This window comes from Prionailurus bengalensis, chromosome B4 (genome assembly GCF_016509475.1).
Source record: "Prionailurus bengalensis isolate Pbe53 chromosome B4, Fcat_Pben_1.1_paternal_pri, whole genome shotgun sequence".
NCBI lineage: Eukaryota > Metazoa > Chordata > Mammalia > Carnivora > Felidae > Prionailurus > Prionailurus bengalensis.
The window spans coordinates 40,584,260-40,601,695 of record NC_057358.1 but is presented as its reverse complement, the minus strand read 5'-3'; the positions used below and the strand labels follow the sequence as shown (position 1 = coordinate 40,601,695).

Below are 17,436 nucleotides of genomic sequence, written 5' to 3'. Positions count from 1 at the left end.
CCCACACGGTGTCATTCCCATGTAACCTCTTCTCCACCCTGACATACACACATGTGCGTGCGCACATGCACGCACACACGCCCTCTACCCAGAGAACGTTGCCATCCTGCCTGCCTTAGGGAGGCCTCCTTTTTCACACTGTGGCCCACAGGGCAAATGCTGATATTTGTACAACGTGCGGGGATAAACAGCTGAGGCTGCCACCAGCACACCCCCAGCTCCGGCACCCCCAGGTGCCCCCCAGAGGCCTGAAGTCGTTCATACATTGACACATCTGGAACCCATTCCCCATTCGCCCACCGGTGTCATACACAGCTTGCAAAGCATTGCTTGAACCAGAGCGCCCCCCCCCCCGCTACCCCCTCTCTCCTCCCCTCCTTTCTAGGGAGGGAACGTGTAGTCCAGGATACTTTGTATTTTCAGAGGGAATCTTTGCTGTCCCCAGCCAGCGCCAACCACCCCCCTCCTGCCCCCACCATCCCCTGATCCCAGAGGAAATACTACCTGAACAGCCTTCTGTGCAGAAAGAATTCTAAGAAGACTTCACTTGACTGACGCAAATTAGAGTTTTGCTCTGAGCAGGTTACACACCTAGACGTTCAATCTCCTTCCTCTGCCCTGAGAGCTTATGCAGGGCACTTTCTTCCCCTGACATCCTTCTGCTTCATGGAAATGGTCCTCCCTGGCTCTGATGGGAGAGGAGAGGGCCTGGTCTGGGAGAGTGAGTTATTATTCTTAGGTTCTAGAAAGAGGAAATGGGGGGCCCTTGGAGGTCAAGCGACTGGTAAGCTTTCCTTTCAGCCTAACAGCCGGAGATTTCTGCACCAAAGGAGAAATCCGAGTCCTCTATTACAGTTACCTGGCAGAGAAATCTTACAGTGATATTTTGTTCACCCTGAGGACCAAGAGTCTACAAATCTCATGCCTGGTTTATCTCTCTTTATTCTTCTTTGGGCAGCTTTCTCACACACACCTCATGAAGCTGACTCACCGCTTCTCAGCTCAGACACCTTCCACGGCTCCCTGTTTCCTTTCACCGAGAGCCCAGTTTACATCCCATTATTCCCCTGATCTGCTTGTTCCTCTGTACTCTCAGCCCCTTCACAGAGCATGCAGTACCTCTCAGGTATCATTCACTCTAAGAGTTCAGCTGTCCTCTGTGGTCAACTGGAAACCCCCTAATGAAAGAAATAACATCACGTGTGTTGTACGCACCTCAGCGTCCAGTGTTTTCATCCTTAGGGGTTTGTATGTATTAGAGACCATTTGGCATTTCATAAATGGAAGACAGTCTCCATGGACAGTGCACCCTCCATAGAATTTGCACGAGAGTTTAGAAGGTGTGCCGCCCCCTTGTTGCCTACTGGTGGACTCCAGATTAATAGTACCTGACGTAGCGAAGAGGACTGTTGGCCGACCAAATAATAGCTGCCCAGTACTTGTCTGCTGAGCCGTAACTCTCCCTGTCTCTCAAACAGATTGCCCTGACATTCTCCATCGTCTTTGGGGTCATCGTGTATCGCATAACAACTGCAGCAGCCCTGTCTCTCAACAAGGCTACACGCTCCAATGTCCGGGTGACAGTGACAGCCACAGCAGTCATCATCAACCTCGTGGTCATCCTCATCCTGGACGAGATCTATGGTGCTGTGGCCACATGGCTCACCAAAATCGGTACTGTGTCACCAAATCCCATGTCTGCCCTAGGCCCCCTTGAATGAAGTCGGCTCAACACGTGCGAGGTTTTTGGTGGTGCTGACTGAAAACGAAAAAGGGAACAGGAACAAAATGCTTTGTAGAGTGCATTTTGGTTGGAGAAATGAGGAAGTACTGAAGTTATGTACTTGCAGGGCCTGCCAGGGGCCTCCCCTCAGCGAGAAATCCTCCTTAGGGCATTCTCTATCAGTAGTCTTCCAGCCCAAGTTGATTGCCTCATTGTCCCCAAAGAATCATTCATGGGACCTATTCTTTTTAGCCTAACCTAGAAGCAAGATGGATTCAACACTTCCTGTTACAAATTACAGAGTTTTAGCCTTTCCTCATTTTCCCAGGAGTGTTTACAGAGTGGAGAAAGCTCTTGATACTTGAGCCCTGGAGGGTCTCATCTATCCCCATATTGCTGAGGCCCCAGAAAATCCACACATTCCCCACACACTGAGCAGACTTCAAAGAGGCATATCAGACTTCCCAAGCTTCAAGCCAGTGAGAAAAATGCAGTGGCCTCAGTATTCAGACGTGTCATTTGAGCCACAACCTGCTGTTGCCTGAGCACCATTTTTTGGCATTTGCGCTTATTAGACAGGGGAGAGCTGAGAACTGAGACCCTTTCCTCATGGTACTTATCCTGGGTGGCCTTGGGGCATGCACCTCTTTCCCTGGTGGAATCTGGGGACTAGGGCTGTCAGCTTCCGACTATCCTCAGAAAAATTGAACTAATGATTAGATGTCTTTAATTCACTGACTAGTTAAAAGCTAGACACTTGATAGGATAACCTCCTTGTCAAGAGAGCCTTCCCTGGAGGATCAGAACATTCCAGAAAGGTTTCACTAATTCCAGTTAAAGGGATTCTTTCAGTGCCTTTCCCTGGCTTGGCCTCTACTCACAGTGGACATTGACTTTTGGTCTCCATGTGGATGTAGCCAAGGTACCATCTGGAATGGAGGTTCTGCTCTCTTTAGTCATGTGCACATTAATAAGTGTTACCCGTCCGTGTTCCTTCATAGGTTTCTGGAGAAAAGTCAGCAGAGAATGTTGCTTCAGGGTGTTTAGTGGTATGTGAGATTCTATAGAAACACTTAGGGGGAGCATCCTGAGGGGGCTTCTGAGGTATAAGGGCATCAAGTTGGATTGCTCAGGTGCAGAGGGAGGGGGAAGCGGGCAGGAGGAGAAGAGGTTCCTGGCAGAAGAAACAGGATAAGAAATCTGGCAGTGAAGGGAGAAATCAGACCCTTCAGGGTCAGAAAAGGCCCCGGGGTGGGGGGGTCGTGCACAGGGGCTAGGCTTGTACAATGGGCACAACTTTGGTGCCAGGGGAGCTGAGGGGGCAGAGAGCTCAGCGTACGGAAGAAGGAAACACAAAGCATGTCCAGGATGCTAGGGGAGTCCAGTGTGGTGGTTCTTCTAGGGTCTGCAGCATGTCCAGGGCATAGCGGAGTGAGAAACTAAGCCCAGAGCATTGACCCAGACCTGATTTTTCTGTAGAAGACCTTGAATGCCAGGCCAAGGATGCTGCTAATTTTCATAGACATGGGAAAGTGTTTGCTGGAGTTTGAAGAGTCATCTAATAAAAAGTACCTGTCTTTCAGCCCTAATCATTGAATGTGCTAAAAAGTAAGATGTAGGCAAAAGCCAAGACTTCACTTTTAAAGCTAAAATAGGCTACATGGGAGGAAACAGCTTAGCAGGAGAGCCAGATAGACTTCCTAATACAGGATTACAGACAGACATCCCTCCCAGTGGCCAGCAACGGAAGGCAGGGAAGCCAGGCAAGTCTTAGGACGTGGAGGGGCAGGGCATAGACCCTTTTCTCCCCAGAGGAAGGGCAGAGGGGGTGGACAGATGAGGCATGCTGGTGTCACCCTCCAGGCTGACTAATGAGATAAGCTTCTGTCCCTCAAGAGGGTAAAGGATGAGGTGGGGGAGACAAGTTAGGGCATTACAAATAAGCACACTCCTTCCACATCGGGGAAGCGTCAGGAGTGGAAAGAAACGTCCCCCATCCCCCTGAGTGGCTCTGGCCCCACACCACTGGGGGACTTTCTGAAGAATGCGACATGATTGGAGCTGTATGTTTGCAGAACTATCCTGGCAGGGACATAGGATGCCACAGAGAAGAGAGAGGCAGGAAGGCCTAATGTAAAGGAGATTAATGAGTGTGTGGGCAGGAAGTAGGGAAGAGAGGAACCCAAAATCGGCGATGGTGCAGAAATGTCTTCCTGCTGCCCATTTGCATTACTTTGTTTCACTTGTGTTCCATGGCTCTAGAGAGTGGTAGGGCTAGAAGATAGAGCGTGGTCCACAGTCAGAACCTCACTGACAAGGGTTTAGTGAGCACCTCCTGTCTACAACGCAGGGCAGATTCTCTTTGCATTGGGCCATAAGACACCATCCACACTGTGAAGCTACATCCACTGTTCCTAACAGTGCTTTCTCCCTCACCCAAAAAGTTCAGGCTCCCCCACGCTGTGCAACCAGTGGCTGGTAAGGAAGTCTGTGCTCTGGAAAGGAGATGAAATCCTGGCAAGTACCTTTTGTTCTTTGTGATAGCGATACTCATAAAGCGACTTTCAACTTAAAAGAGTTCTGTTATCCCATTTCATCCTCACAGAAACTGTGTGTGGTCAGCAAGGAGAGTATTATATCCTCATTTTACTAAGGCTCAAACTCAGATTGTCCCTCTGAACTGCAAATACCTTTTGCACTCTGTCGGTGTGAGTTTCTTTCTGCACCAAAGTGGTGTATTGGGTCTCCATGCAGGAACCCATGTGGGCCTCGTCCTAGGTTGCTGCTCTTGTCTGCCTTGGACTGGATGTTCTCAGAGGGTCAGACAGGTGTTTTTGTATAGTGGAAGGGCCACTGAATTCGGGAGCCCAGTGGAAGGAACCTTTGAGTTCTCGGCCTGACTCCTTCTCCCTCCCATCCCCAGATACGTGGCATTGGGCAAACAGGGAGCTTTTCTGGAGCCAGTTTTATTGATCTTTCCTTCATTATTTCCCTCCTTCCTGACCACTGATCATCACCTCTGTGGGGACTGTTGTCACAGCCTAAGGACTATGCCCTTGTCTTTAGCCTCTGTCTATGGGCCTCCTGCTTGGAAATCCCCACCCAGTCAGTCTTTTCAAACTTTCTCCTTGGGCTGGGGGAGGGGAGCACTACTCCATCCCTCCACAGACAACTTCTGTTTGCCCTTGGGTCAGATATAAAATAGCATTCGAGGCCCTTGTGTGTGGATTTCCCTGGTAGACGAGACTCTGCCAGGGTGATAAATCTATCTTAAAATCTCAGGTGCATAATTCGGAGTTGTTTACTTGTTCTTGCTCACGCTCCATGTCCAGTGCGGCAGGGCAGGGGCTCTGGACAGACTGATGGAGGCCACATGGACACCAGGGAGGCTGTGAAACACACCATCTCTCACTTCTGCTCACAGCACACTGGCTGGAAGCAGCCTAATTGTGAAGCAGTGGGAAGATGTGTAGAAGTGTGTGGACACTCCATGGACAGCAAGGGTCTCTGCTGCTGGCTCCAGCCAGGCTACAAAAACTTGGAGAACAGCTCCTCGGTCTTACATTTCCTTTTATGTCCCCCATAGTGCCTGCCTCACAGGAGATCTGTGAGTTTGCTGATGCAGTTATCTCTGTCTTCGTTTATGCATTCAAAAAATTTTTTTCTGGGGAATGCCCATAGGCTAGGCATCCTGCAAGCCACAGTGGAAGCTACCACGAGCATGTATGCGTTTGTTATTTCCTACCTTCAAAAGGATTTGCAGAAACATTGAGATGAATAAGGTAAATGTGAAGTTGGCTTGATGGGACAGTCACTGAAAGATGCAACAAACCTATCAGAAGACTTAAAGTGCCCTTAATGGCAAAGAGTGTGCACACTAACCCACTCACCGAGGTGGTCATGCACAGCAGGGGTGACCTGTGCACCTTCAGGCAGAGGTATGACTGCAGAGTCCCCCAGGCCTGCATGGAGACAAAAAGTTGTGAATAAGGCCACCTAATGGAATGAGGATTCTGCCAGGCTTAGGGGTTTCCTGTGCCATTCTCACGCTGGCTTTAATACCCGTCTGGCTTCTTGCCTCAGATCTCCTGATTGCTGAGGAGCCTATGACTACCGCCTTGCTCACCAGGTGCAAACAGCTGGTGTAAACAACCCCAGCGAGTTCCCAAGTGTTTCCTGCAAAGGCTGGGTGGTGAAGACTGATTTCTTGGGAGCATCTCCCAACAGGCCCAGACATCAGGCCCATCTGAGGTCCCTTCTGGCCACAAATATTTGTGACAGACTCCAGAATGTGTTAAGAGTTGGCTCAGCAGTGGTAGATAAAGACACGGTAATCGCCTCCCTGGCTGCCATGGTAACAGTGGTCACAGGCTTGGGTGCAAGACACACCGTGAGCTGGTGGCTGTATGGCAATGGTGGGGCAGAGACTGAGCTGGGACCTAGGTGGTGGGATGGGGTTGCTAGGGGAAAATGAGTGAAGCTTGGGGCCTTGGTGGCCAGAGTCTGCTCTGCAAGGTGGGTAGCCCCCTTCAGCAAGCGTCAGTAATTAGTTTGTGAGGATCCCAATGAATAGGTGGGACAGTAGAGTCCCCAGTGATCTGTTCATTCCTGAAGGGGTCCCAGGTGGTGGTTTATAGGAAAGGGTCTGGTTCCTGGGATGGGAAACAAGCAATAGCTGGGCAGGACATCAGGACCCCAGATGTCCAGGAAAATCAGACCGGGCTCAGATGTCATGGGAGGCCAGGGTATGAGGCAAGGTGACAAGGGTCACCAAGTAGACGAGCTCAAGGCATGCTTTGGTCCTAGCCTGTCCAGCTGCTATCACAGAATACCACATAGTGGGTGTCAACAGCAGAAATGTGTTTCTCATACTCTGGAGGCTGGAAGTCTGAGCTCAGGATGTCAACAGGGCTGGGGAAGGGTCCTCTCCCAGGTCCTATGGCTGTGTTTTCATATGGCAGAAGCACTAGGGGCCCCTCTGGAGCCTCTTTTACAAGGGCACCCCACTCACTCCTGAGGGATCCCCCTTCATGGCCTGAGCACCTTCCAAAGGCTGCACCTTCCAAAGGCCCCACCTCTGAATACCATCACAAGGGGGATTAGGTTTTCAACATATGAATTCTGGCCGGGGGTGGGGTGCACAAGCATGCAGACCATGCTTTTTCCTTGGCACAGGGATAGACGGTGCCTTTGAGGCAGGGAGCTTCTGAACCCACACATGGGGAGCAGGATGTCCAGAGCTCCTGAAAACTGTAGGGTCTTCTCGTGACCAACATAGGCATGGGTCAGGCTCGGCCCAGATGGGGAGCATGTCCGCACTCCAGCTGTGAGAGGGGCAGGGCTGCCAGCAGGCTTCTAGCCTTAATAACCAAGATGTCAGCAGCTTGTTTTTTATCAGGATCATTCTCGATCTCTAGCTCTTCCACCACCACCTTCTCTTCCTCTCCCTTTCAAAACTGTGTGCGCAGCGCTGGCTGTGTGTGGAGCTGTGTGGTTCACCCTTCACTCTGCGGTGAGCCTCTCCTAGTTTTGGGGTTGGGCATCTTGCAGGTGCTCAAAGGATGGTGGTGTGCCAAGTCAGAGTCTCCAAGTTGTAGGAAAACGGCTGTGTTCTTGAGTTGTTTAAATACTGATGATGCCGTGCTTCTGAGTGTTGCTGCCCCGGGGCCACTGAAGTGGGGCTAGGAAGGGAACAAAAAGAGGGATGGGGTGAAGGACTTTTGGGGGCACCTGCCATGTGCCAGGCACTGGTAGACATTGTACATACATCATCCCACAGAATCGTCACCGTAGAGCTGGGAACTGGTCATGGCTTTCATTTCACTTCTGGGAAGCCTGAAGACGCTTAGGAACTTGACCCAGGAGCATCTGGTTAGTGGCATGTGTGAGTATGTGTGTGTATGTGTATTAGAGCATGCCAAGCGCTGCTGTAAGCACTTTCTGTTTATCAGTATATTTAATCCTCAAAACAAGCCCCAAGGGCATCAGGACTCTTAACACTCCCATTTTAGAGTGGAGAAGACTGAGATACAGAGATAAACAGCTAACAGGCCCGAGGTCATGCAGCTGGGAGGTGGTAAGTCAGGCCTCAACTCTAAGACTGTGATGCTCTACTGTCTGGTAATATATAGCGGTCCTAGTTCCTCAGGGAACTTTAGATGTGTGGAGAAAGCCAAAGAAAGCACACCAGAGGCTCCAGAAGGTTTAAAAGGCAATGCCCCAGCCCATGTGAGTGGCAGATGGTAGGGGTCTCTGAGACGATCAGGGAGACTTGGAGGGAGCAAACTCTGAGCGCATCGTCCCCTGCCACCTAGGTCTGCGTGCATCAGGACACCTGTGCAGGTTCACAAACTTTGGAGTCCCTCATGCTTTATTAAATTTTCTAAAAAAGCCTTTTTCTGAGGATTTGAAATGGCTCAGTCTAAATTCCAGTTCTAAGCTACCATCAGGAAAAGCCAATGTATCACTACTAAAGAGAAAAGAGGGAAGAAAGGAAAAAAAGGAGACAAAGCTTGCTACCAAAGGCTGCCAGGACATCAGAAATTCTTTAAAGAAGAACATTTTGGACATACATGGATGGATCTAATTTTCCATCAAATGTGGGCAACGTGTGTTTTCAGAGTTAGGGGGGACGTGCTGGCTTTGTTGGCTCGGAGCCCTGGGACAAGGGGAGTGGGCTTTGCTGCAGACCGAGTCTGCTCAGGAAGGTACCTCCACAGCGAGGACACGTGTGGATGCGGGTGGGTGCGTGCAGGCCAGAACCTGTGTCTTCCCGAGGACAGGGCGGGGGGGAGGGTGGGGGTGGGGGGCTGTAGTGCTGGTAATTTGAAATCTTGCCTGAGTCAGGTCCGTGGGGTTGTATTTGAGCTCCTGACTCTCTGGGTGGCCTCAGGCAACTGGGGAGGAAGAGCCTCCTGCCTGCCCATCTGTGAGGCCAGGGGAAGGGTGTGGCGAAAGTGGATTCTGCCATTGTCTGAGGGCCCCCTTGGTGCTGCAGGCACGAAGTATTGTAAATGTTGTCTGGGAGGGTCCTGGATCATGGGAGGCTGCTGCTAATAATAAAAAAGACCTGATCATGGTTATAGCCCAAGTTCGTGGAACAATCCATGCCAGTTATATGAAACTATTATTAGCAGCATGCTACTTGTAATAGTTTCATATAACTGGCAAGAATTTCTTCCCAAATTTGAACGGTAACTATGAACACATCTCTCTCCTTTTTCCAGTTAGTCACTGAAGCACTCATATCTCCTATTAGTGGGAAGTCCAATATATTTCTCTCCCTTTCTTTGAGTTTCTAAGAACCCAGACTCAAGACTTAAGCCACAAGAAGAGAACGGAGTATGGTGGGCATTCTCTGTTTGCCTTGTTTTCTCTCCAGACCCCTTCTCCACCCTTTTGCACCATGTCCTGCATCCCCGAGGCTCTGCCAATGGTATCCCTGGGGCCCCCTGCTCTGACTTCAATAGGAAGCCATGGAAGAGCAGAAGGAGGCTTAGCAGGCACAAAGGAGAATTGGGGATAGTTCTTCCCTGCTTCTCCCTCATCTCTGACAAAAATGCACCCTTTCTGCGTGCCTGGGTGGCTCAGTTGGTTCAGTGTCTGACTCTTGATTTCGGCTCAGGTCATAATCTCATGGTTCATGGGTTCAAGCCCCACATCAGGCTCTGCACTGATAGTGCGGAGACTGCTTGGGATTCTCTCCCTCTCTCTCTGGCCCTCCTCCGCTCACACACACACACTCTTTCTCAAAAAATAAATAAATAAACATTTAAAAAGCTTAAAAAAAACTGCGTGTATCCACAGATTCTACAGGATGAGTCCTCCCTCATGGCCCTTCTTGGGCTCCAGTGACACCATTTCTTCTCCTTGCCCCCTCACTGCAGTAACTAATACCTTCATTAGGGTCACTTCCTTTGAACCAGTGAGGGGAGTTCTGCTTCCTGATCGGATCTTGACTCATAGAGGCGGTCAGGCCAACATCCACATTTATTTTATTTTATTTTATTTTTTTTTAATTTTTTTTCCAACGTTTTTATTTATTTTTGGGACAGAGAGAGACAGAGCATGAACAGGGGAGGGGCAGAGAGAGAGGGAGACACAGAATCGGAAACAGGCTCCAGGCTCTGAGCCATCAGCCCAGAGCCTGATGCGGGGCTCGAACTCACGGACCGCGAGATCGTGACCTGGCTGAAGTCGGCCGTTTAACCAACTGCGCCACCCAGGTGCCCCCAACATCCACATTTAAACAGGGAAGTCAGATCTGCAGTATGGCCAGCCCTCCTCTCATTGCTACACAGCATTGCTGTTGGATGCTGGCCCTGTCCCATCTGACAGAAGAGTCTGGGCCATTGCTGAGAGGGTCCCTCTGGGTCGCAGGCCCCAGGCAGGCCATTGCTCTTCAGAGAGGATGATCCTCCCCTCTAGAGTGAGCTCAGTCAAGGGGCTGCAGCCATCAGGGTCGCCTGCTTTCAGGACACCTGTCTATGCCTCTACCCCCATCTCCAGGATGCCATCCATCCTGTAGGCTCCGGGACATACAGCTTGTCTTCTTAACCTTCAAAACACAGTAGATCTGATACTATCCCTTTGAATCTCCCTCAGAGAGAGGTTACCCTGGTGACTCCAGGGGCCCTCACCAACCCAAGTGATGCCCACCCCCACCTTCTAAGAGGACTCTGTCAAGATTTTTAGGTAACTTGCAGGTACCTGTCTCACTAAAGAGGAGGCAGGTGTAGAAATTAAATGTCTGCTAGAATGCTTTGGTACATAAAATAATAAAAGCAAATGTTGGAGCCCTTCCTCTATGCTTGGTGCTTTCCATACTTTATCTCCCTCAGACTCTACAAGAAATGTTTAAGGAAGGTCCCATCTTAGGAATGAGGACAGTGAGGCGCAGAAAAATAAATCCCTTATCTGGGAACACTGGGACAGAAAAGTCCTTCCGGCCCAAGGTCTTCCTGTGTTCTTCTGTTACAGCCTTGTGAGTTGTGTCACAGACAATAGAAAAAGACCAGAAGCAGGAAGCACTTGGGATATCACAGGGTGTGCCCTCCACCTGGGGCCATGACTTGCTCAAGGCTCTGGTTCCTTGAAGCTAGCTGGGTACCTTTGAAGGATGGTATAGTTCATGCAGTGCTCCATCCCACTGGGGGCACGGCCCAGGGAGGACAGAAGCACAGAGGTCCAAGGACTCCATGTGTCCAACTTTGAATTCTTAATTTTCCCTCCAAACCTGTTAGTTCTCACCCACTTTTTTCCCCTCTCAGGAAGTGGAACCACCAACCACTCAGATGCTTGTACTAGAACCCAAGTGTCATCCCGGACCCGAACTCACTCTTTCTCTCTCTCTCTCTCTCTCTCTCTCTCTCTCTCTCTCTCTCTCTCTCTCTTTCTCTCTTTCTTTTCAAACCTAGAATCCAGTCTGTTAAGTATTGTCCACTCCACCTTCAAATATACCCCAGATCTGATCACAGTTCACAGGTTCCATCCTAATATTGGCCATCTCTTGCCTGGACCGCTGTGCACTCATTTGTCTCTCTGCTTCCATACCTATCTCCCTCTTGACACACATATACACAGCCCATCTTCTGTGATATTTTTAAAATATAATCTCGCTATATCCCTCCCCTGTGCAAAACCCCAAGGCGACTTCCCATTGTGCTTCCAGTGAGGTTTAAGTCCCTTCTGTGGCCTGTGAAGTCCCATTGATCTGCCCCTGCCTTCTCCTCCAGTTCTACTGCCTAATAAATGCTTTCTCCTTGCTCAGAATGTTCCAGTCCTTGGGGTCTTTCCATTCTCTACACATCTGTAGGTCTCTCCTGTCTGCTGCCCTTCCCTGTGGTTACCACCCATGGCTCCTCCCCAGCTCATCCGTGCTCCCTCCACCACATCCCTGGGGCCTCAGCTGAGAGGTCAGCTCTCCAGAGGCCCTTCTTGACCGCTCTGACTAAAACCATCTTCCTGCCCCCTTTTCTTCTCATCTCCCTGCCTTTTATCCTCGTTGCTCTCCAGAATGGTCTCATTAATCTATGCCCCTCTTCTAGACTGTAATCTCCAATAAGCAGGGAGCTTATTGGTTTTGGCCACCACTGTATTCCCAGTGCCTGATGCCTGGCACACAATAGTCACTTGATAAACATTTGTGGAACTAGGGAAGGATGAAAAAGATAAAAGCATTCCTTCCGAGCTGCCTTCCCTGGAAAGGCATGAGGAGATGGGCTAAGGTGGAATGACTCCCTTCCTTCTCACCGGGCTTTTCCAGACCTGTGTGTGTTTGCAAGATGACCCACTGGTGTCGTGGGAGTGTCGATGGCCACAAACCAGGCACACCTACCTGTTGTCTCCCCACTCCTATCATTGCCATGGGGAGACAGTCCTTACAGGGCTGTGATAGCAATCACATGGGGAATCCATGGCAAGTGCCCGTATAGTGCCCGGCACATAGTGGGCACTGAGCATGGGGTTTTCCTGATTGGCCCATAACAGTATTAATCAGTCTCTCTCTCTTCCTCTTCCCCCTCCCAGATGCTCCCGTCCTATTTAGTCTCCTTCTTTTTTTTTTAATTAAAAAAAATTTTTTTTTAATCTTTATTTATTTTTGAGAGACAGAGAGAAACAGAGCATGAGCAGGAGAGGGGCAGAGAGAGAGAGGGAGACACAGAATCCAAAACAGGCTCCAGGCTCCGAGCTGTCAGCACAGAACCCAACATGGGGCTTCAAACTCACAAAATGCAAGATCATGATCTGAGCTGAAGTCAGCCGCCCAACCGACTGAGCCACCCAGGCGCCCCTAGTCTCCTTCTTTCTTAAAATGAGATGCCCTGTGATGCTGTCACCTTGGGCTAGGCTGCTAGACAGCACAGCAGGTCTCACGTCCCTTCGTCTGGGATCAAAAGTCATCTTCCTGACTCTAAAGGAGGGATCCCTTGCACTACGGAATTCTCTAGGGTTCAGGTATATCTCAGGAGTGCCCTTCCTTAATCTCTAGTTCTGGGGCTCTCAGCTCCCTTAGGCAATGCTCTGGCTGCTTAATTACCCAGCTGGCTGGTTTCTCCTAAGGTGATTCCTTTCCGATGACACAAACAAGGCAACAGCATCATATTGGAGGCTGAGACACACCTACCTCTGCCCCTGCCCCCAACACACACACACACACACACACACACACACACACACACACACACACGGAAGGCCAGGTGGTAGGGCTGTCAGAAAACGTAGCTGTTTGCAGAAGCTGGATCTGCCCTGGGGGAGAGGCGGGGAGAGGGGCAGGCACCTCTGCTTTCTGACTCAGCTACACAAGTTCAGGCCCTCCTTCCTTCTGCCCAGAGCAGTGCCGGGGCTGGTACTTCCTGAAACATACACTTGGACATCTCATTTCCTTTTGTCACCATCATTCTATATCTGCTGGCTGGGTTGCTGGGGGCTCCAGTTACCCCGAGCTGCTTTTCAAAAATTCAGGTTCTGCAGCTGGCATCCTCTTGCTGGCCATACTGTTTCCATATGATTAGGATGGAGCTCTGGGGACTTTGAATTCTGAGCTGGCCCCCTGGGACTAACTTGGGCTTTCATACTAATTATTTTCCAAGGCAGTTTACAGCTGGGTCATTTGTACTCATATTTTTTCATGACACAACACTCCAGAGGTTTAACACTTAACAAAAAGGGGGGCTGGGTAATGGCTCTGCACAGGAATTCCATGTGGTTGCCCTTCCTGGTCCTGGATAGAGTCTGCCCTCTGTTGGAAATCTGCTTCAACAGGTTGGGAGCAGGCGAAACCCTCAGAAGGCCTCCAGTCAACCTGGGGTGACGTTCTGGGGGATATGGGATTTCAGGAGCATATAATGACAGAGAAGGGTTGCCTTCTACTTACCCACACTCTCTCTGTGTTGACTCCCTACTTCACCTCCCTGTAGCGATTGTAGCCTAAAGGCACTGGGCTTGGAGTTTTATGAAGCATAAGGCTGGGCTGTTTTCTCATGGTCTCAGATTCAGACCACTCCAGAGGTCTGTGTCTTATGACGGGATCCTGCCCAGTGGCCTGCAGTACAAATTGTTCTGCTTGGACTGAAGACACCATCCCATCCCAAGTGGACCCTGGGAAAACTTGTTCTGTTTCTTGAGTCATATAGTCTCTGTCATAGACAGATGAGGTTCCTAGTGTTGGCTACTGAGACAGATCCAATAGTCTAACTGGAGCTTCAGGGCTTTAACACTCCCATCCCCAACCCCACCCCCACCCCACTTATCTCCATCCCTGGAAGGTATTCCCTGGGAGCCTTCCCTGGAAGGCTCTGTGAAGCACATTACATGGCTGCAGAGCTTCTCTGAGGTGGGGGCATCCAGCTGATTTAGTGGCCTATCAAGCGGATTTGGATTGTTTATTGGAAATGCCCATTATTTATGATGGCTCATGGCCCTAAAGGTGCAGGCAAAGGCTGTTTTCAGAAATAAAACTAATAAATAATAACTAGGCCCATGATTTATCAGTATGGAGGAAAGGAGCCACTCATTTCCAGTTGGAGTAAAGCATCCTGAAAGGATCAGATTCTCTTTCCCCAGAACTTGGAAGAAATTCCTGCAGGGATTGGGAGATCTGAGTACAAAGAGTTCAAAGGAGATTATAAAAGAAAATCAAAGACACGTGCCTCTCTGTTCCTCATTCTTAATCCCCTTCTAGCCACATTTACATGACAAGTTTTCCAAATTTTCAGCTCCTTAGACCTGAATACTTATTTTGGGGTGACATCAGTTTTAATTTTCTTATACCCAAACTATTTTAAAATGAGAGACAAGAAGTGGTTGTTACTGTTGAATTGGCTGCCTTAGGTACATGGGGCAAAGGCTCAAAATCCTACTGAAAGCCTTTGCTTCCTTCCTCCCCTCCCTCCATCCCTCCTTCCCTCCCTTCCCTTCCCTCCTCTTTCCTGTCTCCCTTCCGTCCTCTTTCCTCCCTTCCCCTCCTCTCTCCTCCTCCTTACTTTTCCTCTCTGCCTCCATCACTCTCTCCTCCCCCCTTCCCTCCATCCTTTCCTCCCTCCCTCCCTCCTTCCTTCTTTCCTCCTGTCCTTCATCTCTCCCTCCTCCTTCCTTCTTTCCCTTTCCCTCCTTCCTTCTCTCTGTGTCTCTTTCTCCTCTGTAAGACAACAGGGCACATGGTGGTCTCTGTTCATGACCTGTGGCCATGTTGAAGCAGGACTCAGTCCTTTGGCATATCCCTCCCCTAAGAACAAACCCAGAATTATTTCAACACTGGTGAGGAAAACAGGTTTTAATGCATCTTTGCTAAAGATTCTGTGGAGATGCTAATGATGGGATCCCACTACAAATGACAGGGAAGTTAATGAACATTTCTGCTGGGTGCCTCTGCCCCTCCCCCATCACTTACATTTCTTTGGCAGAGAGCACCTCACCTCCTGTCCCTCCCTGCCCCTCGCGTGGCATGGGCATGGCCCTGCATCTAACCCCAACATCCCCAGCTCTTATCTTGTGGGTAAGATAGGGAAATTTAAATCGATTAAATTAAATTGAAATTGAAATTAGGCAGATCTGTCTTTCTTGTGACTCCATACCCACAAACAGTGGTCCTTGGAATATGACAGGGAATTTTTAATAAATGATAAATATTTTTTCACTATTCCAAATCATATTTTTTCATGTCATTCATTCATTCATTCATTCATTTATTCATTCTTTCAATAAATATGCTTAGAAGAGTACATCTAGTGATAGCTGTGGCCTACCAGAAGGTGTATCTGACTATGCTCATTGTTTTGCCACCCAAACCATGCATGGCGAGGGGAGGGTGGCATGGGGCTTGGGAAAGTGAGGGTTAACAGCCACATGGGGGTTCACAGTTATGAGATCTTTTTTTTAATGTTTATTTATTTTTGAGAGAGAGAGCACAAGCCAGGGAGGAGCACAGAGAGAGAGAAAGAGAGAGGGAGAATCTGAAGCAGGCTCCAGGCTCTGAGCTGTCAGCACAGAGCCCGACACGGTACCTGAACCCACAAACCATGAGATCATGACCTGAGCTAAAGTCAGATGCTTAACAGACTGAGCCACCCAGGCACCCCTATGGTTATGAGATCTTAAAATGGAAAGTGACCTTAGAAATTGATGATAAGCATTTCCTGGGCCTCAGCATTTTTTTCTTTTGTCAAGGAGAATAGGAATCAGACCGAAGAAAGGGATGTGGATCTTGAGCCCAGGGAAGACTTGAGAAGCATAAATCCAACAGGGATGCACTGGCCTCTTTGTCAGGCAGAATTTGTAGCAGGAACAGAAAAGGCCTTACAGTTTAAATATCTGAGGGGCTTTGCTGATGTACATAAACTAAAGAAGAAATAGCAGCTGAGGCAGTGTTCACTGTCAATGGTGAACACAGATCATTATCCAAATGCTTATTGGGCAAGGCAGTGTGGGACTGGCCCTGACTTCTGTCTCATGTGCAATGCCGTGTCCCTCCAGGCGTGGAAGGAAGGAGAAAACTACCAAGCTGTCTGCCAGCTGAGGGATAGCACGGTAGACTTTTCCAACTTCATCTCCTATAAAATGAGGACAGTGTCTCCAGATTCCCTGGCAATGTTTATTTTCATAGTTGTCTGGAGAACCTCAGGAAGCTTGGGTGGTAGACTTCTGCAGAGGTGAGGACGGGCTGTTTCGATTAGATTTTCCCAGCTATGTGCCAGCAGGATCTCACTATCCTCCCCGTTGATTGGTAGAAAGTGCTCATTAAACAACATGGAAAGGATGCCCAGAATCTTTGGGGCTAAGACATATGCACAAACACCTGGCCACGGATGGCCCAACCGTGCTGCAGAAAGCAGGGCTGCCAGCTTGGAGGAGATGATGCAAGAAGAGAACACTTTAGGACAACAGGAGCTATCCTTGATTGAGGTCTGGCACTTGCCAAGCACTAGGCTGAGGGCTTTCTAAGAATCCTATGCAGTTTTCAGGGCAACCCTGTTGGGCGGATGTCATCATTCTTTTTATAGAAGTTCAGACCTCTAATTATGCTCTGCATTTGAAATCAGGTGTGTCTGATGCAAAAATCTGCCCCTACAGCCACCTCTGGAGTAACACAATCAAATAGTCACTCCCCTCAACACACAGCTGAGCCCAGAATAGCGTGACTGGGTGCTCTGTAGGTTCGGCATGGCCTGCCAGGGCCTCTAGGACTGTTCGTAAGCATAAGCAAACTCAAGTAGGCTTCAAGATGATGAGGCACTTGGAGAATGAGCTGGTTTTCCATGTCACTGTCTGCCTAGGGATGATGCCATGTTTCTTAGGGCTCATGGGAGCTAGGACATGACTAGACAATGAGTAGCTCTCATCTCCCAAGGCTCTTTCAGCCTAGAGAGAAGTCAAGGCCAGATCACAATTGTGATCACTACCTGCATCTCTAAGCTTTCCCATTCTCAAGGCCCCTCCCAGGGCCATTCATCCCCAAGAGCTCACATATGCCTGTGACTGTCTCTTTAGTAGGTTTCTGCTTGTGCTTGGACCACACCGATGATGTTGGGCACTGTCTCTTATCCTTAGGATTGTGTTCTAAGATTGCAAATGAATGAGGGGCGCACTGTGCTGTGTGGGAAAACAGATCATGGAAATACAGCATTCTTTCCCTAAGATCCCCTTCCGCCATGACCTGAGGGGAAATGATACCTTGCCACTCATAGATTGAATCTTGAAAAGACTTAGCAGTTTGC

The 17,436-nt window shown here is 49.4% G+C and overlaps 1 protein-coding gene across 4 annotated transcripts in view; it reads left to right on the top strand.

Moving 5' to 3' along the window:
• Positions 1–17,436, top strand: part of ANO2 (anoctamin 2) — a 339,542-nt gene that overhangs the window by 275,553 nt on the left and 46,553 nt on the right. For all 4 annotated transcript variants that reach the window (XM_043564318.1, XM_043564316.1, XM_043564317.1 and 1 more), the window contains one exon: positions 1,479–1,674. In XM_043564318.1, the coding sequence (XP_043420253.1) occupies positions 1,479–1,674 (196 nt within the window). The remainder of the gene's footprint in view (positions 1–1,478; positions 1,675–17,436) is intronic.